Genomic DNA, 27808 nt, shown 5'->3' with positions numbered 1-27808 from the left:
TGGGGTGGTGGCCCTGCCTTTGGGGCACGCTGTTTGTAGCAGCAAATTGTGCTGCTGGCTCTGCTCCTCTTCCACTCCAGCCTCGGCACAAGGAAGGGTCTTTTTCTCCTGCCTGTCCGGGCAAGGTGTTCATCATCCAGCCCTGGGAGGGGAAACTGGGAGCAGCCTGGCTGGAAGCCTGCTCAGCTCTCATAACCTGCCCGGGCATCTGTGCCCTGGCAGTGCCAGAGGCTGTCTGCCACCCCTCCTGCCTGGCTGGGGCTGGGCCTGGTCCCTGTCCCCCGTCCCTCATGCTGGCAGCGCCTCAATTCCCGGCTGTGGGATCGGGCCATTGCCGGTGCTTCGTCCCCTCCCTGTCCAGCCTTGGTTATTGATGCTCAGCTTTGGCTGGAGAGTTTATCACTGGGTAAGAAGATGAATCGGAGGGGTGAAACGGATACCCTGATTAAAGGAACTGCTTAATGAAAGAAAATAAACGGAGAGGGAAAAGGACCGTTCTGGAAGGAACAGAAGTATAATTTTAACCTCAGAGGAGACCTGCTGCTGCCCTTCCATGACTTCCACCCATACCATGCTAAAAGCGTGGTGCAGTTCAAAGTTGTTAATATTCAGCTGGGAAACAGTATCCAGAACACAAATAAATTATTAAGTGCATGAACTTTTTCGGCAGTAAGATGAACTGATGGGGTCCATCTGCGAGATCCAGGGGCTTTTTATTTGTGTGTGTTGAACGATTCTGCCCTCTCCGACTTCATAGCCTTTGGTCCCTGGCCAAGTGCATGCATAATTGATTCCACACGCGCTATCATTTTCTTGATGTAATTGCTTTAGTAAGATATGTTGAAATCTAATGGATAATTTACTATATGAAAATGACAAAAAAGTAAACGTTCGTGTTTTGCACTGAGCGCAGAGAGGAGAGTGCCCAGGTGACCTGCATGGTCACCCACATGAAAGCCACGTGGACCATCTGCCACGAGCAGAGATGGAGGTAAATTGCTGGAGTTCAGAGCAAACTCTGGGTTAATCTGGAGTTTTACAACACAGGTGAAAGCAAAACAGTGGCGTTGTTTGGAAACTTTTTTTTTTCCTGGAGTGATGGCTTATTTGCTTTTCTAGTTGCCAGAATGTGAACTCAGGAAAAAGTTCTCTGCAGAAGGCAAGGGGGTGGTATTTTTAAAAATCAGTGTGTCCTGGACTTGCTGTCCAGTGCTACAGAAGATACTGGCACTGGTGCCTGGCAAAAAGCTCTTCTCTTCTGGCTGCTTAAATAATGCACCAAATTCTAATCAATGCATCAGTTGGGCTGGGTGTATTTTTAGAGATTTCGGAAGTGTAAAAATATCAAATCCACCTATAATTCCATGCCCATACAGAGGAAAATATTGCACTTGAAAATTTGACATCACATTGGTCTTTAAGAAATTATTTGTTTAATCTCATTTCCTTTCCCCCTTGCTTCCTAGTTCTGGAATATTTTGTATTCCTTTCCATAATTTTTAAAAATACACTTTTGAGGTGGTGTAGACACAAAAACATTTTCTCATTTGCTTCTCCCCCCCGCCACGATGTTTTCTGTGTACTAAAAGAGGAAAAAATATCCAAGGCAAACCCACATAACTGTAGCAAAACTGTTTCTGAGCAAGTCATAATAATGAACAACACATGATCTGAAATGTGATCAGCAAACATATACTTATGCCAAGGAATTTTTGCCATTCACATACCAAGGTTCTGTAAATCAGTAAACCGCGGCAGAGGAGCCCCCTGCACGGCGAGGGGAGGAGCAGGAGCAGGATGGGCTGCCCAGCAGAACTGTCTTGTTCACAGAGCAGGGAATGGGAACAAGTTTTCTCTCTTCCACCTTCCTCGTCTCCCTCTTGATCCACTCTCAATTCACGCACCAAAATGCCTCTAAAGAGGGAAAGTGCAGCCTGAGCGATCCTCAAAAGCAAAAGCAGACAAATAAGTAGCAAAGGAATGAAATTTCATCACAACGTGTTTTATGGGATTTTTTTTTTCCTTCCCCCACCTCCCCATCTTACACAGAACCAAAATGTAAATTACTTTCTGGTCCTAATTGGATTTAATTATTTCTTTAGGAGAGGATGGGTGGGAGGGGGTGGGAATGGCACACAGCTGTCCTAACAAAACAAAGGAGCCAGCAAACCCTCACTTTCCCCCATGTTGGCTAATAAACGGTGCAGAGGATCTTAGTGCTGGCAAGCAAATGGAGCGCTCTGTAGACCTGGGGAAGGGGTAAGCGCTGTCGGCAGCCGGGAGCGTTAGGAAAAGGCCAGGCTAGCTGCTAGAAAGTGCACTTAAATGGTGATTTGTGGTTTCCTATTAATTTTTGTAACTGCCCTGTGTTTTAGAGCAGGCAGCCTGGGTGCTCCCAGCCCTTCCCTTAGCCCTGAGCCTCATTGCCCAGATGCCTCAGCCCTGTGGTGAGACCCACCCTCAGCACTGGGCTGTGAATCTCTCCGGCTCCGCTCACCTGGGAAGCAGCAGCTCCCTGTGGCACTGTGGGACGCACTGGGAGTGGATTTGGGTGCCCTGCACTTGGTGGGGTGTTCTCTGTGCCCCCCAGCTGGGGTCTGGGGCACCTGGTGCCAGCAGTGGGGTCCAGGCGAGCTGATGTTGCTCTGTGTGTCGGTGGCACATTGCACCCGTGGATCTCCAAGAGCTTTGCAAGCTTTAATGAATGTGACCACTAACGTGATTTATAGTGCGATTCATTATTGGTATTGGAGGGACTGTATTCTTATTTTGTCATTTGCTGTTAAAATTAATACACTCCATGCTGGCTATAAAAGTGTATTTGCATTTAATTGCAAGTCAGAATGAATTAGTGGATATGATTTAAACCTGAACTCACTCCCTAAAAAGAAATCTTCGGTGGGGAAGGGAAAATCAAGCTCTGTGCTGGATTTCTTTGGTGGACATAGGGATGGGGACAGGAGTCGGGGAGAGGAGGGGGCAGGCGGGGGCTTGGTTCTTTTTTGTTTTTTAATTCTTGAGGTTGCTTTCAGCAAAAAATGCCTTTGCCAGGAGGGGCTTAGGCAAAGTGGTCAAGCACATCTGCTCCTGGGAAGGTAGGGAAGAAAAGAGGTTACTAGTAATAGGGCAGCAGCACAAAGGGAAAATTGTACACTGGAAGCATTAGTCTCCGCGGCGGTGGTGTGGCCAGACTGGTTTAGCAGACAGGATGATAGATTGCTTTGTCAAGGGTCCCAGGGTGTGCCCTGAACTTGAAGCACTTTGTTTATCTTGAATAGAAAGGGAAAAGCACAGACATAATCGATGTCTAGTTTTTTAGGAGGGAGGAAGAGGTAGAGGAGGGAGCGAGGGGGTGGTGGCGGGGGGAGGCCCTGGCTGTGGCTCTCCATTAACAGATGAACTTGGCTGAAGTCCAGAGTTTGATGAGAGAGTGTCACAGCTCCGGGGCCGGCCAGCCTTTTCAATAATTTTCTTTTTTTTTTTAATACCTGCTGACTGCACATCAAATGCTCCCAGGTCTTTTGGCTAAAGGCAAGAAGAGGGAGAGAGGAGGGGGGAAGACATAGCTCCATTTTTTCCCTCTGAACCAGTTGAGACCAGTCCCTTGGCCACGCACGCAGGTTCTATCATCTTTCCTGGCTCGCTGTTGGGGAAAAAAAAGAGTTGTCCCCGTGCCAGTAACCTGAGGGCCCAGGACAGAAAAAAAAATAGGGGGTTGCTGTTCTAAGAGGCAAACTAAACTGAAAGGGTGCGAGAGCAGGAGGGGTGTGCGTGCGTTTGGGAGATTTCAGAGATAGCAGGAGTTAAATTGGGGGGTGAAGAGCATCTGCAAGGCAATGCCTGTCTGGCTGGGGAGAGCAGACCCAGTGCAGGTCCACAGCTTGTGCATGACAGCAGCCTTTCCATGGTGGCTCCCACCCATTTGAATGACTTTATGAGAAACAAAATCAGATTGATCCCCTAGTGCAGAGCTGTGCTGGGTGTGAAGGTGGCTGCACTTCCAGGCTTTATGTAGCCCTCACAGAACATTGCTGGGCCGTGCCCAAAGTCAGGAGGTGAGAATATAGACAAAATGCTGTGGTGGTGAGAATAAAGACAAAATCCGAGATCTTGACTGGGTTACCATTGTTTTTACTTAAAGTTCCTTGCTTTGCAAGAGGTGGATGTGGTGGGCATGTTGTACATGAGGTGGCAGGGATGCTCCAGGTTGGAGCTTCTTCCCAAGGGTGCCTGGCAGGGGTGTGGGTGGCCCCAGAGTGCCTGTGACTTGGAAACACAATCTGAATTCATGGTTGTTTTGGGTGTTTTTATTTTTTTGTTGTTTCCCATTACGCCGTTTCTGACAGTTGTTCAGCTACTTACCAGTCTTGGCAGGAGGCTGAGCCTGTAACACCCTGACATTTTTGCTTTTTAACAGGCCAGTCTCATCGTGCTGGAACAAACAGCAGCTTAACTGCGTTTCACTCTGGCTGATTTGAATAACGTGTACTCTGGTCAAACAAGAAACTCCTCAAAGGAAGAGCTCGACGCCTTGTTTCCCGTCATGCTGATGGACGGTGGATTTCAAAATGCTCGGAAAGGGCATAGCTGGGAAACTCCCCCTGCTGCAAAGGGCAGCGTTCTCAGAGGTGTGAAGGGTAGGTCGGAGTGGGTTGGGTCACCTGCCTGTCCCTTCAGTGTGTTCCCAGCATCATGCCTTGCAGGGAATGACGAGGTTTGCTTGGCACTAGAGGCTTTATGTCACGTAGGTGTCCCTCTTGGAAAGTGGGCACGTGTAGGGATGGCCTCTATTAGTTAAAGCCTTGCCTGACCACTTTGCTCCATGTGGGCACCCAGGTCTGTGAGCCCTAGTTTTTGAGGAGGCTGGGAATATCATGTACAGCCTTGGTTCCATCCTTGTGTCCTCTCATTCCTCTTCACGTTCTTAGCTAGCAGCTGGTGATGTGCACTGAGCTCTGCTCTGTGGGAGAAAAGTACAAAGGCTGGGAAGAGGCTGTGGGATAGGGCTCCACGAGGCTGAGTGCCAGGGCTCTGGGTCTGGAAATCTCCTTCCTTACACTGGTTTTGTGTCAGACTGTAACTGGTTTGATGGTGAGCTTCCCAGCGACTTGGCACCGCTGTGTTTTTTCCCAGGAGTTTGCCTACGCACGTGTGCAGCTCCTGTGTGTGTGTAATGCCTGCACAGGACTCCCTGTTATCTGCTGATCGAGGTGTTTACCTCTGCAGCATCCATTACGTGGGGACTGATGTTAATGAGCACACCCTGGCACTGCCAGGGTGAGAGAGGCAAGTGATGAGGAGGCACAGGGCGGGTGGCTCACCCTGGGTAAGGCCTGAGAGCTGCAGCACAGCACAGGAATGAGAGCCCAGACTCACTGCTCTTCCTGAGAAAAGAAAAAAGATGGGGCTGCATCTCCAAACCCACCTGCACTTTACCAAGACCTTGGTAAGGAGTCCCCACCTTGCTTTACCTCTGTCCTGGGCAGATGCAGCCGCGTGGTCTGGGGGGCACGTGCTTGGCTGTGGCCATGCAGTGCCACGTCCCTTGGGTGACATTCCCCTGTACATCTGTGGGGAGGCAGCGGGATCTGCAGGGGCAGATTTGGGCAGAAGGCATCGGTAGCAGAGGTGGGTTGTATGTCCAGAAGACGAGGCGGTGACCTTTGGGTCAAGCACCTGTGTGTGGAGAGCCCACGATAAATATTGTACAGTGGGAACAATGGGGCTGTAACAGAGCTGCGCCCGAAGAGGCTCGGGCCGAGCAGCTGAGAGGCTGCCGGGGAGCGGTGTAGTATTTCTACTTCAAACTGATTGAAACGCCGACTCAAAATCAATGCTGTTGACTGGGGATAATTCACAGTTCTCTCGGCGCTAAGCAGCCGCGCGCGGAAGGATGCGCTCCGGGATGAGCCGAGTGGTCCTGGCGCGGTGCAGAATCAGATGCATCATAGGTCAGCTCTTTATTTGTTTCATCACGACTTTTGCTCAGTTGTCGTGTAATTTATGGCTGCTTTCACGTTGTCAAACATTTTCATTGCGGCTGCTTCTTAACACACTCCTGACACAAACACGGCTGCCTAAAAGACACTGTATTGTTTCATAATCTGAGAGGAGGACTATAAAACATCAAATTACACTATCTTCAGGCTAATCTAAATGCACTACAGATTGAAATCAGAGCTCATTTGTCCCTGATGCAAATTATTAAGTTCTAATTATAAATATCCATTTAATTACCCCATACATTTTTATTCTGCAGACCTTCTCAGCAATTCTGTCTGAGATACAGTAGATGTATAGGAGAAAATCTGCAGTAATTAATGTGCATTTCCTAAATAATAAAGAACAAACATGAGCCACTTTGTTCATGGATGACATATCCGCACACACATTTTTAGCTGTCCGTGTCACGGCGGCAGACGCTGAATGCTAATTCAAAAATAAATGGAAAAGACAAAAATTAAAAGTTTGGGGGTTCATTTCCCTCCTTTCCCTGCCTGTTGTGGAAAGAGCTGGGTCTTTCAGTGCCTTGTGCCCTCCTGGGAGAGGGATGAGGGTGGCTCTAGGAAGCACAGCATCATGGTGCTGATCCTGAAGCTGCCTTGTATACTGGAAGCCCCACAAATCCAGAAGCATCTTGTAGCTAAACAAACTGAGGGAGCCACTCTCTGCTGCTCCAGCCTCTCCAAATTCTCAGTTTCATGCCCAACAGCAGCTGGACAGGTTACAAAAGCTCCTCTTGGGCAGCAGTAGGGATGTTTGTGATCCCCTCCCTGCTTCTGTGCACTTGCAAAACCCAAGGGCAGAGACAGACACAGAGAAAGTGTCTGTGGGGGCAGATCCTGCTCAGAGTTACCCCAGGGGTACATCCTAAGTGGCTTCCCTGCAGCCAGGAGAGTCACTTGGTAGGTACAGCAGTGTAAAGGAGCTTGGGCTCAACCCCTTGTGGTTATTTATGCTCAGATTAACAGAGGGCTTTGTCTACCAGCCACTGGAGTCCAGGATAAAAACTTGGAGAAGGTGGCAGAGTCGAGCCTGAATACAAGTGGTGCCTGTGAAAAATCACCAGAGGAGCACACGTGTGTGTGTGTACCCACACACATATATGGGGTGTTGGGGGTCTGACTGCATGGCAGCTGATGTGAGCATTGCCACAGGCTTCATTTCATTGCACTCCCCGTTTATACTCATATTTACATCTGCTTTCTGGGTGATAGAGTAGGCTTTCTGGAAAGGATACTTGTGTGCTATCAGTAATTACAAACAGAAATTAGCTTTGAATTTTCTCAGACATATATTCCACTAAAGCTCCATTCATCTAATCAGTTACAAGATGAGGGGCTGCAACAGTGTCCTTAATTCCCAAATAACTTTGTCCTTATTTATTGCAATCATTTTATCTCAAACTTTGTCCTAGAGTCACAGGGCTCTAAGAAGAAAATCACAAAAGTGTTGGTAGGAGCCTAAGGACCTTAATATAAAGAAACCAAACAGAATCCAAGCCTGGTTTCTTAAATAGAAAAATAATTACTTTGGCTTTTCTAGCAGCAGTATATTTTTTTGAAAGATCGGCTTGTCTTTTTTGTTGTTGTTTTCTTTTCTTTTTTTCCCAGAATCATAGTTACTGTACTGCTTTGAAACATGTTTTTATTATGATTCCTCTGCAGCACAGTCACTGTACAGATAATACTGCTTGAGATTTTACATCTTGCCATTTCTATTATGCAGAAACTTAAACTGCAGCCTAACCTAGCAGTCAGATGGTGAGCAAGCCACGCTGAAGGCTTGTGAGAGCTTTAATTCCCACATGATCTGCTTTTACCTGAGCAGCTGAATGTATATCTCTGCTCATGTTGTTATTGTCTGGAGCAGAAAGTGGACTACGTGTCCCACCACCCACACTAGCTTTTCACAGCTTAATAATATTTACCTGTAGTTATTATTATTATTATTATTATTATTATTATTATATCCTCTAAATGCATTGGTTGTTGTGTGGCTGATGTCTGGTGGGGTGCTCTGTCTGGGACTCGCTAATGGGGTCACCCATGTCAGGCTGTGATGTATGGATTATGTTTACTGTGGCATGCTTGGTTTGTGAGTGAGGCTGTGGCAGTGGGGCAGGTGATGAATGGAGATACTCCACGGTTTCATGCTCGTCCCTGTGGTTCCAAGCCTCCAGTACAGTAAAGACCCTCTTGTGATACAGAGGGATTTATGTGCCTGTAGTGGACTTAGAGCTGAGCTTCAAGGTGTGATAGTCCAGTGCTTTGTGGTATTTTTGGTTAAATTTTGGTTTATCTGTGGCCTGGATAAGCACTTGGAATTTGTTGTGAAAACCTTGGAGATTGATGAACCATCCAGTTAAATAATTTGTCTGGCTGATATACTGGCCTGTTTTTCATCTTTGGGCCTCCACGAGTCAGCTGGGTGAAATTCATCGCCAAAACACAAATGGCCAGAGAGAATCACAGAATGGTTTGGGTTGTAAGAGACTTCAAAACTCATCTGGTTCCACCCCCTGCCACTGGCAGGGTCACCTTCCACTAGACCAGGTTGCTCAGAGCCTGATTTAACCTGGCCTTGAAAACTTCCAGGGATGGTGAATGTGCATATGCTGTCAGGGACCCCAGTGATTAATGCCTTCAGAGGCTTCCTTACCTTCCAAGATGCAAGTAAAGCATTAATTCTCTTACAAGTCAGGTTTGCTATAGTGCCTTTACACTTGGGCTGTGGAGATTGGAGTCAGGGCACGGGAAGGATGGCCTTCACCCTTGGGGCAGCTGGCTTGTCACTATGGCAGAAGGATGCTCCGAACTTCCCACTGTTCTCTCCCATAGGTCTCACTTTCCCTTTTTTCCCCCCCGTGCATCCACTTAAATGGACAACTGTGGTCTGTACGCAGGTTCTTCTTAGTTATTTTATCTCCTGAAAGACCAACAAGCTTTTACCCACTGAGTCTATAGAGAAAACGGCCAGGCAATTTTTGTTTCAATTTAGGCGTCTCTCCGGAGCGCTAGTTCCAGAGACTGATCAATAGGTTTTATTGTAGACCTCACTGTCTCTAAAAGCACCGTGACCTTATCCTGTCTAAAAATAGCATTTGCTCTTGCTGCCTGCAGAACCTTGACCTGTGACAACCCATTTGGAGCATAACTGACACGTGCAGTCAGCTGTGCATCCAAGACCCTTGCACGCCCCGGGAGAAAGCTCCCCGTGCTCCTTGTAGCCCTTGTTGAGAAGAAGGAGAGAGGGAGGGGTGTGGGGGCGGATGAGGTGCCCTACTCCCTCAGGAATCCCAAAGTGGATGAGGGTTGGTCATTTCCAGGTCCTGAGCGAGCCCTGCTCCAGCCCATGGGCAGTGGGAAGTGAGCATCTCCGAGTATGCATCCTCTTCTTTTGGGAAGAGCCTTGCATGCAAACCCAAATACACATTCACACCAGCACCTTGTGCCACATTCCTGGGTGAGTTCCTGAGCTTTGGGAAGTGCTGCTCTGGAAAACATACTCTCCTTTGTTTCTGACATGCTCTCATTGAATTTGGACAAATGAAGGTGACCTGAGTGACACCGTTGCCTGGTCAACGGGTGTGTTCAAGGCAGTTCTCAAGGGCACAGTGAGGGGGGAGAGCTCGGCATGGATTTTGGTGACCTCTTGATGCAGCTCAGGGGCTTGAAGTGGCCTCCAGGTACTTCCTGCCTATGGCAACGTCAGGCAGAGAAGAGCCCTGTTGCACACCTGCATCCTTCACCAGAAAGGGCTTGTTTGGTGCTTTCCCTGTAAATGAAGGGATGCTGGAGAAGAGGAGCTTGCGGGGACCTTGGCACCCCTCCCAGCAAGGGTTAACCATCCTCCCCGGTGAGCAAGGTCTGGTGCAGAGCCTCTGGGAGATGAAAAGGGAAGCAGCTATGATTGCAGAGCTGTGAAAGGTGGCATTCTGTTCTCCCCTCTAACAAAAGCCAGGACTATTGTTGCCTCGGAGCTTGAAAGAGAGGTCAGGGTGGTATTAGTGCAGCTAATCACAGGAGAGGCCGGGTGGGCTCGGGCTGTGCCGGCGGGGCTGGGACCGGCGGGCGCGGGCCGTTCCCAGGCACGGGTTCCTCTTTGGTTACACAAAATGTCCGCTCCCGCTCCCCTCACGAGCAGGCTATTATTAGCCCGTGTCACTCGGTTATCTGAGAGTGGCGCTTTTAGCTGCCATCTAAGTGCTTGACACTTGGGTTTACAGCAGATTAAATTAATTTTTAGGCCGGTTTGGCTTTACTGGGTGTAGACAAAGGGAGCAGCTGCTGTGGAAATGTAATCTGGCGCTGGTGAGGGTGGACAGCCCTAGCCGGTCTTCTCCTCTGCCTGTGTTTGGAGGGTCTCAGCGTGCAGGCAACAATTTTGGTACCTAAAACACCATCCCTTGGAGCATGGGCACCTGCATCCCCAGCTCAGTGCTGGGCCATGTCCCTATTAGTTAAAGCATGTTGAGATGGAGAGCGTTTGGATGTGACCAGCTGGCAAGTGCAGGCACCAAACTGGTGCTCATCTTGTGTCTGTCCAAATGCTGTAGTGCAGAGCTCATGATAAATATTATTTACTTATTGATGAATCTGTTGGTGCAATCCATTCCTTTTGCTCCTGGGCATGTTTTTGTCTTACTTATTTTTGGCTAAAAAGCAGCAGGGCTTCAAGAAGATTCTGCACAAGTTTTTTCTGCCCTAAAAGCAGATCAGGTCAAGAAATTAGTCAGAGATGGAACTGACTTAATCAACAATTGTTGCTGTGGGTGGCTGGCACAAGGGATGGTCATTTCAAGTGGAGGTTGGGGGAAAGGAGTTTAAAACAGGGTCAGGGTCAGAGACTGAGTTTTTCTGAACCAGCTCTGAATGGAAAAGTCTGGTTGAAGACCTCTCCCCAAGGTCTTCAACTGCTGCTTGAAGGGCATTCTTAGACATTGGATCTAATACCACTCTGTCTTTAAAGTTAGATTGAGAGGGATCAAAGACACCTCTCAAGATCAAGCTGGCCCTGCTCCAAAACTGCTTCCTCAATAACTTTCCTCAAGAAGAGAAGGGTAGCGGCAGGCCAGGAGTCATCAAGGTTGTTTGTGTCAGGAGGTATTTTTCTCTTCAGCTGCCTGATGGGGTTCCAGGGCAGCTGCAGCCTTGTTCTTCTGATGTGAGGCATCAGACCAGTCATCACCCCAAAAACCCAAGGAGGTGGGATTTGTGGGGCAGGGCAGCAAGGTTAGCCCAGAGCTGGGGTGAGCGGCTGCTCCACACGGAAATAGCAGATGTTAAAAAAAGTAATGGCTGGATTAAAACTCAGCCTCTGTCTTCAATTCATTGCTGTCTTTTCTTGTGGCCTTGGGGTCAACGACTGGCGTAAGCAAGTTCCATTCTCCCTTGGTAGCTCAGCACTGACTGGTTGCAGCTCTGGCAGGCTGGCCTGCTTTCCCTTGGATCCTCACCACCCTGCTTCCCATTTATTTGCCTCCTGGCATGGGAGAGTCTCTGCGGCTGTGGTTTGTGTGCAGGGTGCATTTCAGGGGAGCATGCACAGGTGCTCTATGTGTATCTCTGTGGAAGGAGGTGTGCGCTCAGAGGCTCCAGCGCCGAGGTTTTCATGGGTAAAGGGCAAAGCAGAAACACCTCTGGGCTTTCTCTGCCCAGCCTGGCCTTTGGGTTTGATACATACCAGCCTGATAATCACATTAAACTGGCCACCTTCCAAAACGAGGTCAGGGCAGTGGCAGGAGAAGGTGCAGAGCCGTGGTGAGGGTGCTGTGCAAGCCTTGGTGTGGGAGGCTGGTTGCCCCTTGCAGCCCTTGGCATGTTGAAGACCTCCTTGAGCAGCCCAGAGGCACATACAGTGAGTCCAGCCAGGTTTTGGTCTCGGTGCTTTCCCTCATTCTCTGGGAACTTTGGGAGAGTCACAAATAATTCGGCATGGGGTGGTGCATGGTGAGGTTTCTGTTTCGATTTCAGGCTGTAGTGGTGTGTTCACGGGAAAAATGAGAGTCTTTTTTGGGCAGGTAAAATATTTGCTGGGAAGTGTGACTGGGTCAATTTAGGTACAGCTTTGCCTGGCCCAAAAAAAAAAAAATTTTTGGAAACTTCTGATCATTGAACCAAATCAAAAAGATTTTTATTTTATTTCATTTCCATTCTGTTTTCTCCTCTGAATTTTCTGTTTGGAAATCAAATGGAAAATCTGGTTTATGTCCTGCACTAATTAGGAAAATGGAGCTCCTGTGAAGGGGACTGAGTTTAGCTTGCTAATGACTGCACAACGATTTGACAGCCTCCACTGAAAGAGAGTTGCCTGCTTATCTTGTCTTATTCAGAGTTTTGTTCAGTGTTATGGCAAGGTGGAGGTTTCATATGGATTTCTGGGCACCTCTAGAGGTGCACCTCACCTATATGCTTTGCCAGTAGAAGTTTTGCAACAAGTAGATCATGTGCTTTAATCATCCCAACAGAGCAGCCAGCAGGTAGCATTGCTTTGAAATGTGTGTGGTTGGGATGGAAAGCCCTCCTTGTCCGTGGTATTTTGGGAGTTGGGCGGGTTTTATGGAGTGCTGACTGTGCTGCTTTCCACCTTGATGGGGATGTCCATCCTCATGGGTGTTGGCCTGGCCTTGGGGAAGGTGGTGGCTGCCACTCTTGCTAAGAAGGTCTTGGAAACCTGGTTTTCCATTCCATAACTCTCAAATTTAAATTGTTGTTGGAGCTACAGTATGTCAACCCAGTCAAATTCAAATCATGTTTGCATAATTCACACCTCACGTCTGATGGGAGAAAAAGTGTTTCCTTAAATTAACAAAAGCCTGTAATTATTTTCTTCTACATGTTGAAAATCGGAGAGAGAGGCATCTCCTTGAATTTTATTCTTTCTCTAATTTGCTTTTGCTCTTGTTTCAGAATAATTTAGTCATGTATTTATTAGGAACTGGCAGCATCTGCTAATTTTCAGAGCCATCACAATGATGGCAACACAAAAACTTGAGGCCAGGAGTGGGACCAACACCTTATTTGCAAGCAGTCACATTTATTTTGGTGCTAAGGCTGCTTTGTTAGCAGAGGAATATGGTGTTCAGCATAATAAAGAGTATGAAAATTTGGCCCTGAGCAATCGCTTCTGCTGCGTTGGGGTCAGATTGCGGAGCCTTTACTCATCACGGTAAGTATTTATTAACCTTTGGAGAACAATGGCTGTAATGAGATTACCTGGGTAAGTGCTTATCCAGTCGGGAAGGAAGTTTTGGAGCCTGGGCCCAGTGGTATTTTAAGAGAGATAAGGATAAGGAGGGCTCTTTGCTCTGCAGGTCGCTTTCCTACCTGTGCCTGGCGGGGCTGGAGGGCAGCCCGGACTGGCCAGGAGGCAATGCCTTTTGAAGTGGTGGTTTCACTCTGTGTTGTCTTTCCCGGATTAGCCGTGCTGAGAGGGAGAGAAAGCAGAAAAAAAGTCAGTGTTTGAGTGACGTGGACAAAGTAATTGACTATCAGTATCAAGAATTACTGCACAACCATGCAGGGGACAAGTCAGAACATACCTTGACAAAACCCTTGCAACAAAGGGCTGCTCAAACACACCCTTCAGTCTCCGGAGCTGTAAATTGAGCTTCAATTCCAGGGAAATACTTTTAGGCTTTGTGTATGTTTTTGTGTCTGCTTGCAGCGCTTCAGTGCCACTCAGGAGGTGACTGAAGTCCCCAAAAAGAAGCAGCAAGCACCGTGCTCAGCCGAGCACCAAGATCAGTTGTTCATGTTGGTTCGTGGCAAAGTGGCTTTAGTCTTCACAAATCACATGGGATTTCTCTGATTCCCACCTCATTTTTCCATCTGGCTCTGTGTACTTCTGAAAAAAAATTTGGGGAGGTGAAACAGCTCCTCAGTCATGTTTTAGCTGCTTTTTCTCTTACAAGGGAGAAACAAAGAGGGGGACCTTGTACCCTGCTGTGAGAGCACGATGATCGTTCCCTGAGCGGCTCCACACCCATTTCTCCCTACAGGTTAGAGACACATTTTTGGCACTGGACATGGTAAGCGTTCCAACATGTTTTTAATCTGTGGCTCTCACATCTTTAAAGGTCTGCTGTCGTGGCTCTGCTTGCGTGCACGTATTGCAAGGTATCGGAGTGGTGCAAAATGTGGGTAAAACACCGTGACATGAATTTAATCTGTTGGTAGGAGTTTGCTCTGTGTTTGTTCTGCCTGTCCTTTGGTGACACTTGCTATGTCCTCAGCTTTTTGCGTGTGATGTTAGATGACTCTCCTGGATTTCCTGGTTTCTAGCAAAAGGCTAGTGACAATACACTGTTGATACTTTCTGCATTTATTCCTAAATGCTGAAACCTGTCAACTACGTTTGCTGGGCATGCAAAGAGAAAAGCCTTGGATTGTTCATTTTCTGCCCAGTGTGCACCTAAGTGTTGAAACACAATGCCAAAATAGTGGAATTGTGTTGAATTGGGTTTTTGATCAGACTTCAGATTCTGATTTAATTCTTTCCGCATCTGCCCAAAATCCAGACTGTGCCAGTTGATTTTCCCCCTTCTTCTCTGAATGGCATTGCCACAGTCTGAAAGCAACCAGCCTTGTCATTTCTCAGATGCTTTTCCTTAGAGGCAGAGCCGTAGGAGCAAATGTCTGGGGAGGACCTTCCAGGTCACTGGGTACAGTCTGTGGCCTTCGACATCCAGAGGTGCTGAAATGGCTTCATGTGGCCTCGTTTTTTGTTCTACTCAAACACGCTGAGATGAGAACAGTGCCCGGGGTGGAGGCGGCGGGCGAGGAGGAGGGAAGAGGAGATGGATGATCCCTCTCTTGTTGTGGGAAGATTCAGCAGTTGCCCTTGGTCCTTTCACCTCCGCGGGGCCATGTGAGGGTTACAGCATTTGAGACGTTTCCCAAAGTGTCAGTGCTCAGAGCACCATTAGGAAAAGATGAGATGAATGACCAAAATGTAGGGGCAAAACAAATTAGGCAGTTCAAAAGCTGCAAACAAGTCATTTGTGGGGAATAACGAAGGCTTGCGGTTGCGAGGCCGTCCCTTCTCCAGCCCATTGCCACTGTGTTTATAAATCAGGGGAACAAAACAGGAGCCCTTGTTAGGCCTGGGTGACATTAAGGGTGCATTTAGCTACAGAGTGCAACACTGGCTGCTGTAAAATCAGATGGATGCTCGAGCTGTGCTGCAGCTTGCGTGGAGATGACGGCAAGGCTGTGCCTTTGGGGCTGGGTCAGACCTTGCTCAGTATCGCGTTTCCCGTTCCACAGAGGGGGATTCTTCAGCTCCATAGGTCCAGGTTTTTCCCCATTTAGAGCTCTCCAGTTCTGCCTCTTGAGACATTGCTCCAGCAATGCCCAATATCCACCGACCTCTGCTCCCGCAGGGATAGACCCAACATGTCCCCTTAAGCAGTGGTGCCTCCTGTGCCCTGTAACTCCATCTGCAGAGTCCCTGGACATGCTGAAACCCTCCTGGTTATCCTTGCACACACCAGGAAGCCTAACTGACTGGTGTAGGTGCTCCTAAGTGAACAGTATTATATTACCCCACATAAATGTCACATTAATGGAGCATTATAACCAAAAGATGCTCGTAGATCACTCCAAACCATTTTAGGCATCTGTTATTCTGTCATCTGCTCTTCACCCATTTGTTTGTGTTTGGGATGGGAAGGATGCTGCCAGGAGAGCCTGGAGGGGACTTGGGGGGAGGTGAGGGTGGGCTGGAATGATGAGCAGCCCACCTGATGTCTGGAAGCTGCTCTGGGGTGAAGCCCAGCTCCACCAGACTGTTGGCCACGCTGGAAGAGGCATCACAAGCTGTGGCTTGGCCTCGAAGGGGTGCTGATAGAAAGTGCTGACTTATCTGAGCTGGCTCAACGCCTCCTGAAAGTCCAGTGTAGGCACGGGGGAGCCCACGGTGCCTCGTCTGTGACGGCTTCCTAGATCACACCATGTAACACAGCCCAACAAAGGGCTTTTAAATCCTAGTCAAGAAGACAGACAATAGAAGGTCAGAGTTTAAAAGAGAAAGTGTGCCTCAGACTGATGTAATTCCCCTTCTCCCCCCTTTTCTTAGTGTGAATCCTTTGATATTTGAGCAGGGAAATCCTCTTTATCGGGAAACTCCACCTCCTCTTATCTCATACTCCCTCGAAAATACTATCTGCTCTCCCGCCTTTCAGCCTCCCAGCCCAGTCTGTCGTGGAAGCCTCCCCGTGTGGGCAGCACTGCCCTCCCATCCCTCTTGCCAGGTGTGCACAGCAAGGCTTGAGGCTCCACACCGGGATTTGCTGTAAGTGAACACCCTCTGGCTAATGATTCCTGTGGGATCCATGCTTGCCTGTCCTGGTCAGGATCCTGGGAGCAGACAGGGTCTGCAGATGAGGCAGCCTCAACCTGTGGTGACATTGCCCTCTCAGCAATCAGCTGGCAAGGCTTAGGTGGTGAGGCCTGCCCATGTTTACTGTTCAGCCCAGCAAGTAAAGGTCTCCCTGACCTCCTTGTACTGTGGAGCAATCTTTCTCAACAAAGATAGAAAACTGGCTATCTTGAGTCAGGCCGGAGATCTGGTGTCCTCTTCCTGGCCTGTACAAAGTGGGAGCCCTTGGAAGCAGCAGCAGACACAAAGCAAGCAGGAAGTTTCCTATTCCCTGCTGTGCTGTCTTGTCTTCCCTCTCCAGCATTGTGAGCTGGGCTGGAGCATCCTCAGCTCTTCCCCCAAGGTTGTGCCCCATCCCTTCTGGTTACTTGCATGTATTTTGCCTGAACTGGGACTTGGGAGGTTGCATTATATTGCTGATTACATCAGATAGGTTGTGTTTCTTAACCTTCTTGCAATGGCCTCCAGTAAGTCTTGTTAGGACTCTTTAATTTGCTCTAACAAACAATTGCAAAGCTGGGGAAAGGAAACGTCCCTGTGTGTGCACTCAAAACCACTGGAGATCTCAGCAGGGCTGCCACAGCTCTGGGGACCAAAGAGCTTCTGTCCCTCTCCAGCCTCATGGAAAATCAGATTGTGGCTCTGACCTGAGCTGTTGGTAATCAGAGGAGCAGACTCTTCTTTCACTCAAGCAGATTTTCACCTGCTGTGTTTCTGTGGATGTTGTAGGTGTATTCTCAATGTGTGCTCACGTGAGGCAGGCAAAGGTGCCCAGCACATCTTTGTGTGGAGGACACCAGGTACCTGTCCTGATGTCCAGCTGGTGTCTGTGACTGCTGGGGTGATGCCTGAGGAGTTTTGTTCTTCCCACATCCAGAAGAGTCAGTGTGACCTGTAGTCACACCTAGGGCAGCCCTTGAGGTGTAAATCAGGTGGGACCTGCCAGGCCTATTTGCACCAGCAATTGTTCTAATCCTGAAGATTCATCCCTAAAGTTATACAGGATTGGACACTTAATTTTTTCTCTGTAAGACATTAAATGTGACTTTTCCAGTACATAGAATTTTGGTATTCACACAGCTCTCTCCCCTCCCATTGGCCCTAAACCACACAGGCATGGGGGGAGAATTCACAGGACTTCTCAGCAACATTTTACAGTCTTCCCAGTCAACTGTGCTCCTGCATTTCCAACTTCTTACAGTCTGGAAAAGAGCTTGGCTGCAAGAAAACTGTGTCCATGAAATGGTGCAGAGTGGAAGGAAATGATGTCAATAACTGTGCAGTTGATGTAGATTGTAATTCTTGCAGCCTTTAGTTCCAGCCCAGATTAGCACTCCCTTAGCTTAAAATAACAAAATGGGAACTGTCAAAATCAGAGCAAAAATGTTGGCGTGATGAAACATGTTAACAGGTAGCCATTAGCACTTTATGTCTGCATGAATAGTGGCTGTAAGTGTTTTTTATTGGTAACAAAGCAGGGAGGATGGGCAGAGATGGCATTCATTTTTAAACTGGCTTTAATTGCAGTTTTTTATTGTCATTACTTCATGGTCATGGTATGCTCTGGGCTGGGGAGATGGCCTTGGGACACAGCTGGGTGTCAAGTTTTTTGCCAGAGAAAGAAAAAAGGACCAGACAGGTTGGAAAGGACCTGTTCTTACTCTAAATTAGCTCTTTGCAACATGTTTGAGATACCCAGCTCTGGAGGAAGAGTGAGGGGATGGCTGTGGTGTGGACTGAAATATGAATGTAACATTGAGGGCTGGTCATTCCATGTGTGGGATGTTCCTGCTGCTGGATCATGGAAAAGTCACCACACTAAGAGCAGCTCTGGGTTCTGCAGGTACCTTTGCTGGCTGACATTTGACTGGTCCTTCATGGTCGTTCCGGGGCTCCAGCATCCAGATGTTGCTTAAGGGAATGGTAGGCATTTATTGGAAAAACTAAAACAAACACACACACAAACAAACAAACAAAAAAAGAAAGAAAAAAAACAGGAAAGAAGAAAAAGGAAGGTCTTTGTAGTCACCAGAAATATTTGCCCCAGAAATTAAGGTAAATAGTGTTGAGGACTGTGGAGGACAGGTCACTGGCTCCATCCCACCAAGGAGCAGCATGTACCAACTCTGGATGGAAGTGACTTGAGCTGTGTGTTCTTCCTGCCTCACCCTTGAGACCTATCACAGCCCTGCTTGCTCCCTTTGTCCATCCAGTTGGTGCATGGAGCTCAATGGCATCCAGCTTCTGCCAGGGTGGAGGTCCTTGGGGAAAGAAAAAAAAGGATAAAAGAAGTCTGTGCCTGTCCCACTGCAGGTAAGGAGCTGGCCAGGGCAAGGCCTCTCTCCCACCCACCTCTCTGCCTGCTCCTGGGCCATGTCTTGGCAAACATGAGCTGCCTCCTCTTGTTTATTTATACAGGATTTTTTGGGGAGACAGCCTGACGGCAGTTGGTGTCTTAGGTTGGTTCTCCATGGATGAGCTTAGTAGTTGCTCAACTACTTTTGCTGTTGATTTTGGGTTTGTTGGAGGTTTTGCCCATGGGTGTGTATGTGGGCTTGGGTTCTGCTATGGGGAGAATCATTGGTGCCCCCCGTGTAGCCTGAAAGCCTTGAAAATCTCAGCTATGGGTGCAAAATGTGCCTTTTGAGTATCAACACTTCCTTCCTTCCTTCCAGGAGAAAACAGAGTAGTGCTGGCAGTTGTAGCACAGCGCCTTGTTCTTTTCTTACGGGAGCTCTGGATTAATGGCAAAAACATGGTCTGGACGCTGCTCTGCAGCCTTCAAAAAATCTGTTTGTTTGTTTTTCCCCTCGGCTGCGGAGACGCTCCCCACCTTTCTGCCATATGTTCTCGGGTTCTTGCAAGACAGTAGCGGGGTTTGCACCTGGACAGCTGAAGGCCACGGGTGCCTCTGTGGGACCCACACTGCCCTCCCTCCTTCCCTCCCTCCCACGCAAGCCAAAACCGTATTTTCCTCCCGCTGAACCTTGCAAGGTTTTCCTCCATATGCACTTCAGTAGGTTTTAACTTTTTTGTCTTGAATCCAAGCAGCTTTAATCAACATAAACGCTTGCGGTGGGTATAGGTTGCCGCATTTAATAAAGGGTGAGCTCCCCCCCTGCTTTTTCTTTCTTCTCTTCTTTCTTTTCATCCCTTATTTTGCATTCTGCCGCGCGCGATGAGCATTTAATCCCTGCCCTTCTGTCTGTTGAGATATTATGTTTTTTTAATAGTGCTTGTTTATGACTAAGGTCAAAGACAGTATTTCAGAACAAAAATTAGAGTTAGTTCATAATTGAGTACATATGTATGTTACTGTTTATTTTTATAGTTTGCTAATTTATTTTTAAACAGCTCGGTTGAGCCAACATGTTTATAGGTCTGTTTATCACATGTCTTGCCAGTCGGAGTGCTAAAAGACACATGCTTTTCAATAGCACAGATCCGAAGTGAAATTAGATAATACCGCCAGGTAGCAATTTAATTACATTAATTGAATGTTTAGGTTGAAATGTAGTTTTGTAAAGGCTATAATGGAATACATTTATAAGTGTCTGCATATAAATCTTGGCATTTAAAATGTTATTCAAGCCTGCTGGCAGGGAAATGAAACTCCATTGAGTGTTTTTGAGGGAGAAGTGGAGTATTTCACTATGAGTACTGTGCTTGCCATTGCTTGGGGTTTGTGCCTGTCCTGGCTGTTGGGAACCTCTGCGGGTGCCCATTTCCATGGGGAGTTACCTGGTTAGGAGGGTTTGTGGCCTGATCCAGGATGATGGGATCAGGAAACAGCATCCCCTCTGAGTCCTGATGGGGAGATAAAGGAGTGAGTCCCAGTGGAGAGGGAAAAGGGGTGAGCTGGTGCTTGGCAGGAGCATCCTGTGTTAGCCACCATGGAGAAGGTGTTTGTCCAGCTGAAACCAAATCCCTGTGGTCGTGCACTGAGTAATTCCCCAAGGTTGCCAGCTGCTGTCCTGGATTGTACCTGTGGGTTCTGGCCTTCCCTGTGCAGGGAGCTGCTAAAGAGCCCTGGAAAGGCAGCTCAGGGGAGGCTCCCTTGAAGAGCAGAAGCTGTGAATGAGCCGCGCTCTCCAGCCCGGATGAGGATTTAATCCTCAGCGTAAACATGTACAAATAATGTATTGTCAGGAGAGGGAAAGGGAAAATTCCTTCGGTTTGACGGTGCCCAAGAATAGCAGGCTTGGTTGGGAGAGGATGGGAGGAACTGCTCTGGCATTCTTTGGTTTTCCTTACACCATTGCTTTTTGCATGCATCCATTTCCAAGCAAAATGCTAAAATCATGGCATTTCTGGTGGGAGTGGGGCTGATCTCTTTTTTTTGCAGATCTCTTCTAGGATCCCAAGAGCTGAGTGAGGTTTCAAAAGCAAAAAGTAATATAAATAAAAAGGAGCAGGAGGTCATAGGTGGATTTTTATCTGGGCTCAGGGGTAGATAAGGGGTAATCCGAGGAGAGTCACAGCGTGTGCAATGTTCTTGTGCCACAGTGGGTGATCTCCTTTTGGGTGCCTGCATGCCAGGAGGGAATGGAGGAGGAAGAGGGGGGATATGCAAGGCCTAAACACCCTGGCAGTAGGAAGTGTTTAGAATTATGCTGGTGGCAAGCAGGCCCCTGGCATTTCTCAGGCTCTTGTATCCCATACAAGCCAGGAAAATCGCTTCAGGCTCAGCACGGGGATCTTTCCATCTGGTTTGTGCACACACTTGTGTGTGGGAGCTTGAAGCCTCTCTTCCCTGGTGTTTATCTGGGCTGGGATGGTCAACTGAGGTATGGGTTTTTTCCCCCTGGTCTTGAATGGTTGATGTGTGCCTTCAGCCCCTTGCAAAACATGAGTAACATTGAAATGTGGGTTCTCAAGTCGAGGTGCCTCCAGTGAATCTGGCATATTTGGCAGTCATGGCTGGTGCTTTGGCAAAAGCTCCAGTTTCTTCTCAATTTTTTGGATCAAATGAGGATTCCCTATGTGTCTTGACGGACCTTTGTGGTGGGGTTTGGCCTCGTGGGTCAGGTTCTGCTGAAAAAACACGGCACAAAGCTGCTGCTGGACAGGCTTTGATGCACATACTAAAATATTTAACTGTGTTAATATCATTTGCTTTCTTTCCCTCTTTCTTTCCCCACCAATCCATAAAGTGATGACTCTTTAAGGGCCTGATCTGCACTTGAATATGGGGTGGCTCTTTGTCCCCTCCTTTGGTAACTTGTGTGTCTTAAAAAGCTCTTATCAGTGGGATTTTCTCATCTCCACTCCTTTTAGCTGAAAATAAGTGACTGATTTCTATATTTTCATCTTACAAAGGCTCATCTCTGGCTTAAGACCAACTAGGCCTAAGTTTGTGCTGCAAAAAACAAAAATAAATAAATATATACTCCAAACCAGAGAACTTACAATGAGTTACAACATAAAACTGAAGTTAGAGTGGTCTCCACCAGGTGATTACTGTAATTCTGAGTGCTTATTGCTGGGCTCAAGGTTTCTAAATGCTTGGGAATGATTCCAGCTTGTTTGGGCTGGGGAACAAAACCTCTCCGTGATGCTGCAGCCAGGGTGGAAGGGATCCAGGGAGCGTTGGGAAATAGCACAGCACCATCCCTGTGCTGAAGGCTTGTTTTAATGACTAAAGCTAACAGAGCATCCCATGGCATTGCAGTGGGAGTGTTTGCAGGCTCAGTTCGAAATGCTTATTTAAAAATATCAGTCATGGCCTAAAAGCTGCCTTATTTTAAGGAAGGAGACCAAGATGTCAGACTGCTGTATTAAGGATGCTGAAGTGGTACCTGTTTTAGGATCAGATTGCAGTGTTTTTGGGTTGGAGGGCATCTTTTTCAGCCCTGCTTCTGCTGCTGTCCTTGCAAATAAAACCCAAGTTGGTTTTGTCTCAGGTGACAGAGTTGGTGTGGTGGAGAACAGCTGCAAACACTCTTTTTTTGGGGTTTTATGTGGCCTAGGCTTTGAGACTTGAGCAGAGGAGTCGATAAACTAGCTCTGCTGATGATCTTCTGTTACATTTGCAATGGGATCTGTGTTTTTAAGATCTTTTTTCCCCCAAGCCTTTGAGGGTAGGCCACTTAAAGGACTCACAGAGCTGTATTTTCTTTACAGTAATGAGGCATCATGACATACCAGTTGTGGGAAATCTGATAGACTTGGGAGACCCTAGGAGGGCAGAAAATTACTTAATTTACTTCGTGTGCAATAGTCTTAATTTTCAACTATTTGAACAACTGATTGCTGGGGCAATCATCAGATCTTCAGAGTTAAGATGTTTCCTGCTGGAGCTGAGCATTAGCTAAATCAGCGATGGCAAAACGGAGCGATTGCAGCGTCCATCTGAGGGTAAAGAGGAGAAATTAAACCCCTGAACCCGAGCTCAATGCTTTCTTCTTTTGTGGGAAGGTGAGGCAGGTGAGGCTCACCTGCTCTGGTGGCTGGGTACCCAGGTGGGGAGCTGGGGCTGCCTGGCTGTGGCCGTGGCTCTGGCTGGCTCCAGCAGGAAGGAGCTGGGTCTGGTTTCCTTCTGAGCTCTCTGCTCAGTGATTCCCCTGGTATTTGCTCATTGTGAGTAAGAGCGATAAAATCTAGTGGTGGAATTACATTATGTCTTGGGTGCTTTCTTTCCAAATTAGCAGTAATCCTACGTGTCTTTGACCCATTTCACCCAGACAGAGGGCTGGATTCTGCTGCCTGTTTTCTGTGAGCAGCTGGCTGAAGCAAACAGACCTTGAGTAAAGGGATTAGAAACCAGCCCTTCACTTGGGTGAGGTGTTGGGGTACTTGTGCTGTGGAAAGTCCTTTCTTGAATGAGTTTTCCTCACAAGCTTTGCATAGGTACCTGTTCATCAAGAGTGGTGGTTTAACTCACAGGGGTGGGAAGAGAGCAGCAGAAGTGCAGAGCAAGACATCCGTGGGGATGGGGCCCATTTTATTCACCAAGATTGAGCTTGTACTGGAGCAAAAAGGACAGAGGACTTCTCATTTTGAAAACTCTACGCCACTGAAAAAAAAGTATTTGAAATTGTTCAGAAAGGCAAATGGGCATGGATGTTCAGAGACCTTTTGCATTCCCATGCCAGAAGAAAATGAAAAATTCAGTTTGAAAGTATTTTCTTATTAAAAGAACCCTGAACTGGACTATAAAATGCAATACTAATTTCTGAAGGCTGAGAGCTGCATGAGTGAGAATATTTAATTACGGTGGCAAAGTACAAACATTTCCTAGCGAGCACTCATTGTATTAATAATAATGAATTAATTCCTTGGCTAAAACATACATCCTGCTCCTGTTCTTTTTTAGTGGGCTGGGAATCCGATCCCACTTTTTATTTTGCTGAAAGTAGGGAGGGTAGAGGCTGTATAAACAGAGGCTTTATGTTCTGCTGTGGGGATGGTGATGCCGAGGTTGCACGGTTTTGGTTTAGCAGAGGAGGCGAGGACTTTAAGCCGATCAGCTGATGCAGGGGGCCCGAGTATCTGACTGCTCCAGCGATAAGTGTCTGTACAAATATTTATACAATCCCGATAGTCTTTTGGATTGCATATTACAGCACAAAAAGCTGTCAGATTTCCTGGCTTTCCGAGGCGTGCTTCTTGCGAGGCTCGCGTTCGTTTTGCCAGCGGACGCGGGCGAGCTCCTCCGCTCCCTCCCGGAGCCGCGCCGGGAGCAGGGTAGGTGCTGAGCCCCTGCAGCACCCAGCCCCAGCTGAGAGCCTGGCTCTGTTAGTTCAGGCTTAGCACTGAATTCATGCAATTCTGTGGTACGGGGCTGACTCAGAGCTGCTGTGGTTGAGACTGTGGGCTGAAGGAGCTCGGAGCAAAGGGTGATGGGGAGCAAGCCCTGCGTTTGGGAGATGTATTTCTATGCCAGGCTGCAAACCTTATCCTGGAGTGCTGCTCCTCCCCAGGGTCACTCACAGAGGGACTGATCCCAAGTCTGCTGCTGATGGTTGGAGGCTTCCAGTTGACGCAAATGTCACATCAGGCTTCATATAGGAAAATGACAGTTGTCACCCAGAAGGAGAGGTTAAGAGGTTTTAGTAGCTCATGTGCAGATGTAGATGGATTTGGATAGGTGTAGACGAAAACTCACCTTAGTGCCTTTTCTGCTGGAAATTAGTCCAAATATCCACATAGGTAGATATCCAGGCACTGCTGGTGTTTTCATTGAGATTTGCACTGGACTTTTGTTTTTTCTTAAAGCTTTCCCAGAGCCACGGGATTTCAGGATCCTACTGGCGCTCTGGAATAGAATTTGACAATGAGGCTTCAGTTCCACTTCAGATTGGATATATCCAGGCAGGGTTCACACTGCTTGCTGCCATGAGGCCAAAGGGATTATTCCAGATCTACAAAACCAACAAGAGTTTGAGTCAGTGGTAGGGAAAGCTGGAGGCTTCACCAAAGTGACGGGAATAAATGAGCGCTGTCAGTGGAAAGCAGTGGCTGTCCTGGAGCAGGGTTGGAATAGATCAGTAGCTGCCCCAGCCCTGGCAGAGAAAGCCCTGTGTTTTCACATGCTGATAGTGATTGCCCGTCCTGTTCCACTTATTGGTAAGATTAGGAGTTTGGAAAATATTTGCAAGGTTGTGAAACCGCAGTCTGGGGTTGCTGAGGGTCTCCTGGTGTCCTTCAGCATCACAGTTCAGGATAACCTTGGTTTTTGGGGATGTCTTCTAACAGCTCTAAGTGTCTCTCCAGAGGTTTCAAAGGAGTGGGCTCTTTACTTCTAGTGCAGCATTTGTTTGTTTTTAGGGCATGTTTTTCCCCAAGGAAAGAAGAGTAGCAATCCCATGATCAAAGACACAAAGCAAATTGCTGCGGAATTTCTGCTTGACAGTATTTGAATACAAAAAGAAGTAGTATATAATTTTAGTATATAATTTATAAATGAGTCATGTGTGCCTCAGCTCTGGCCTCCTGGAGCAGTGTCAGGTTCAGCAGCCCGTGTCAGCCCATCCCTGGGATGTGATGCTGTGCAGGGAGAGCAGAGCCATGAGGCTGCTCCCTCCACATCCCTGGCTGTGGTGAGCCCCTCTGCTGCTACAGCAGCACTCTGGCTTGGATAGGTGAGCTGCATGCAGGGGAAGGATCAAGTGACTTGGGGAGGAAAAATTCATCTCCTGATGCTTGTGGTGAGGAATAAAGCCAGGTTTTCCATGGTGACTGGTTGATTTGCTGGGACTGCTGTGTGCCCTACTCCTTCACCTCCCAGTGCTGCAGCATCCCTGCTTGGCCAGTATCACTGGGCAGACCATGCCCAGCACAGCAATGTGGTTAGCCAGATAACAAGGGCATTAACCCTGGTTTTGTGCCCATGTTCTGAAAGGAGTAGCCCCATTCCTGAAATTGTACCTGCAAACCTTGTGTCTAAGTCGTCTCACTTGGCTGCTGCACTGCTGCTGAGCCCGGCTGCAGCGGTTGCAATGGGGCAGACCCCTCCTTCCATGCAATTATTATTATTATTATCTTTAGCAGGATAAGAACAATTAGGGCTGGTTTTCTGAAAGTAGTAGGGTTGTGCTTAAAAATGCCTGTTGGACTTGGAAGGGCTGCATGTGTTTCCCTGGCAGCCTCTCCTTTAGTTTCCAGCGGGGATGTGCTCTGCCACTGCAGCATCCCAACTTCAGAGGAGGCAGATGGAAACAGTAAGTGCTCAGGGCAACTTTAAGGCAGCATTATTGATGTCACAACCCCAAAAAGGAGTCTGTGTAGTGTATTGCTCGATGTATAGCTGGAGCTGCTGTTTGGTGTCTCACAGGCAGCATAGCTGGAGCAGGTTTTGTAGTGGTCACCTGTCCCCCTTGCTGTTTCCTCCAGTGCCAGTAGCTCTCTGGATGGACACAGTGGCATGGGACATCCTCACCATGAGTCCAGAAGTGCCTGGAGCAACACACAACTTTGGAGGGCTTTTAAAAGCTCAGCTTTAGAGGAGATGGGAAAGTAAGTGTAGAATTGCTTCAAACAGTTTAAAAATGTGGATGTGTGGTGGACAGGGCACATGCACTGCAGCTGTTTGTGACCTGATCTGATAAGGAGCTGCATCAAAAGGACAGATGGCTTCCATGGCTCCCATTTTGGTGTCATCCAAGGCTGTGGAAGCTCAGTGGTGGCAGGATCTCTGTAAAGCTGAGAGCTTAAGCAGCAGCAAAACTGGAAGGTAGGCAGGGTCCAGACATGCACATCCCACTCCAAAAACGAGGGCCCAGCCCAGCAGTTTGCCTCAGGATTGGGACTGTAAATTTGGCACTCTCTAAACAGTACCAAGGCCAGCCCCTCAGCGCTGTGGCTGGTCCCTGCAGACTGTCCCATAGATAGCATCTTGCAGAAATCAAAGCTGTGTGCACCTGCTTGCAAACACCCAGGTACTGACTAAACACTGTGAGCACTGAAATGGCAAACCTGCTTTGGAAGGTGGCCTTTAATCACAGCAAAAGCTTTCCTTCTGCGTAGGTGGTGACTGGAGTGCAGGTGCAGGGAAGGACTGGAGCTGCATGGGTTGGTTTCTCAACCTCTGCCTGGTGCAGGGGGCGGTGAGGTGTGCTCTGGGGACAGCTGGGTGATGTGCCATTCAAGGGCTGATTATTACGACTTCGTGAGGATTTTTAGCGTATCTCTCTTTACTCCAAACATCTTCCAGCAGTGACACGTGCCCGAGTGGACAGACAGACAGGTGGTGGGACGCTGCCCCACAAAAGCCCACGGGGAGCCTGCAGCAAACCCCGCTGGCCGCACAGGCAGCTGCTGCCCCACGCGTTGCCTCAGCGGGCAGATGTCGACGTTGCTCAACGCCAGCAGGACCCGAGTGTCTGTTTATTAACGGATAAGATGGTCGGGATGGCACACGGCTCCCGAGCTGGCCTGTGCAACTCCTGTGGTTTCCAACTGTACTTATCAAGGGAGGGGGCAGCCTGCCCCGCCAGGGTGTTTCCTCTAATCAGTATTTTCACATGCCAATGGCAGGCAGATGTGCAGGGGGCAAGGGCTCGGCCATCTCTCAACAGCTGCTCAGGGGAAGGAGTCACCTAAGGCAAGGCTGGGGAGATGAGAAGAAACATGTTGCTCAGGGCGAGGAAATATTCCCCAGTGCAGGGTAACATGGGAAATTCACAGACATGCTCTTGGCCATGAGTTTTCACCGTCCCATCTAGAAGGAGCCAACTCCTTGCAGTATTGCCTGGCAATAAGTTCAGTTCCAGAAACCCTGCTCCAAGTCCCCTTAGAGGCTCCTGCTATTGTCTGCCCTGTGTCCCCGAGCCGCCGCGGGCAGCGCGCGAGAGTGTCGCGGGCTCAATTTAACGGCATCTCCCCTGCTTATCAGACTATATAATAAACATGGCTTTTAGGGGGGACTTTTTGGGGAGGGGTGCGAGGCAGGCAGTGAATGGAGAGGCCAGACACCATTGTCTGG

At 48.2% G+C, this 27808-nt stretch overlaps 1 protein-coding gene across 6 annotated transcripts in view; it reads left to right on the top strand.

The window, feature by feature from the left end:
• BCL11A (BAF chromatin remodeling complex subunit BCL11A) overlaps positions 1-27808 on the top strand; it is a 69674-nt gene that overhangs the window by 16850 nt on the left and 25016 nt on the right. The window contains exon 1 of one of the 6 annotated variants that reach the window (XM_039717126.1): positions 4424-4628. The exons of 4 other annotated variants lie outside the window; for them this stretch is intronic. In XM_039717126.1, the coding sequence (XP_039573060.1) occupies positions 4544-4628 (85 nt within the window). In that variant the 5' untranslated portion in view covers positions 4424-4543. Of the gene's footprint in view, positions 1-4423; positions 4638-27808 lie in introns of those variants that run through there. One more of the 6 variants, XM_039717125.1, reaches the window with a different exon arrangement.

The sequence above is a fragment of the Passer montanus genome, unplaced genomic scaffold (genome assembly GCF_014805655.1).
Source record: "Passer montanus isolate IOZ18808 unplaced genomic scaffold, ASM1480565v1 scaffold37, whole genome shotgun sequence".
In the NCBI taxonomy this organism is placed as follows: Eukaryota; Metazoa; Chordata; class Aves; order Passeriformes; family Passeridae; genus Passer; species Passer montanus.
Note: the sequence above shows the minus strand (reverse complement) of the source record. Positions and strands in the feature narration are given on the sequence as shown.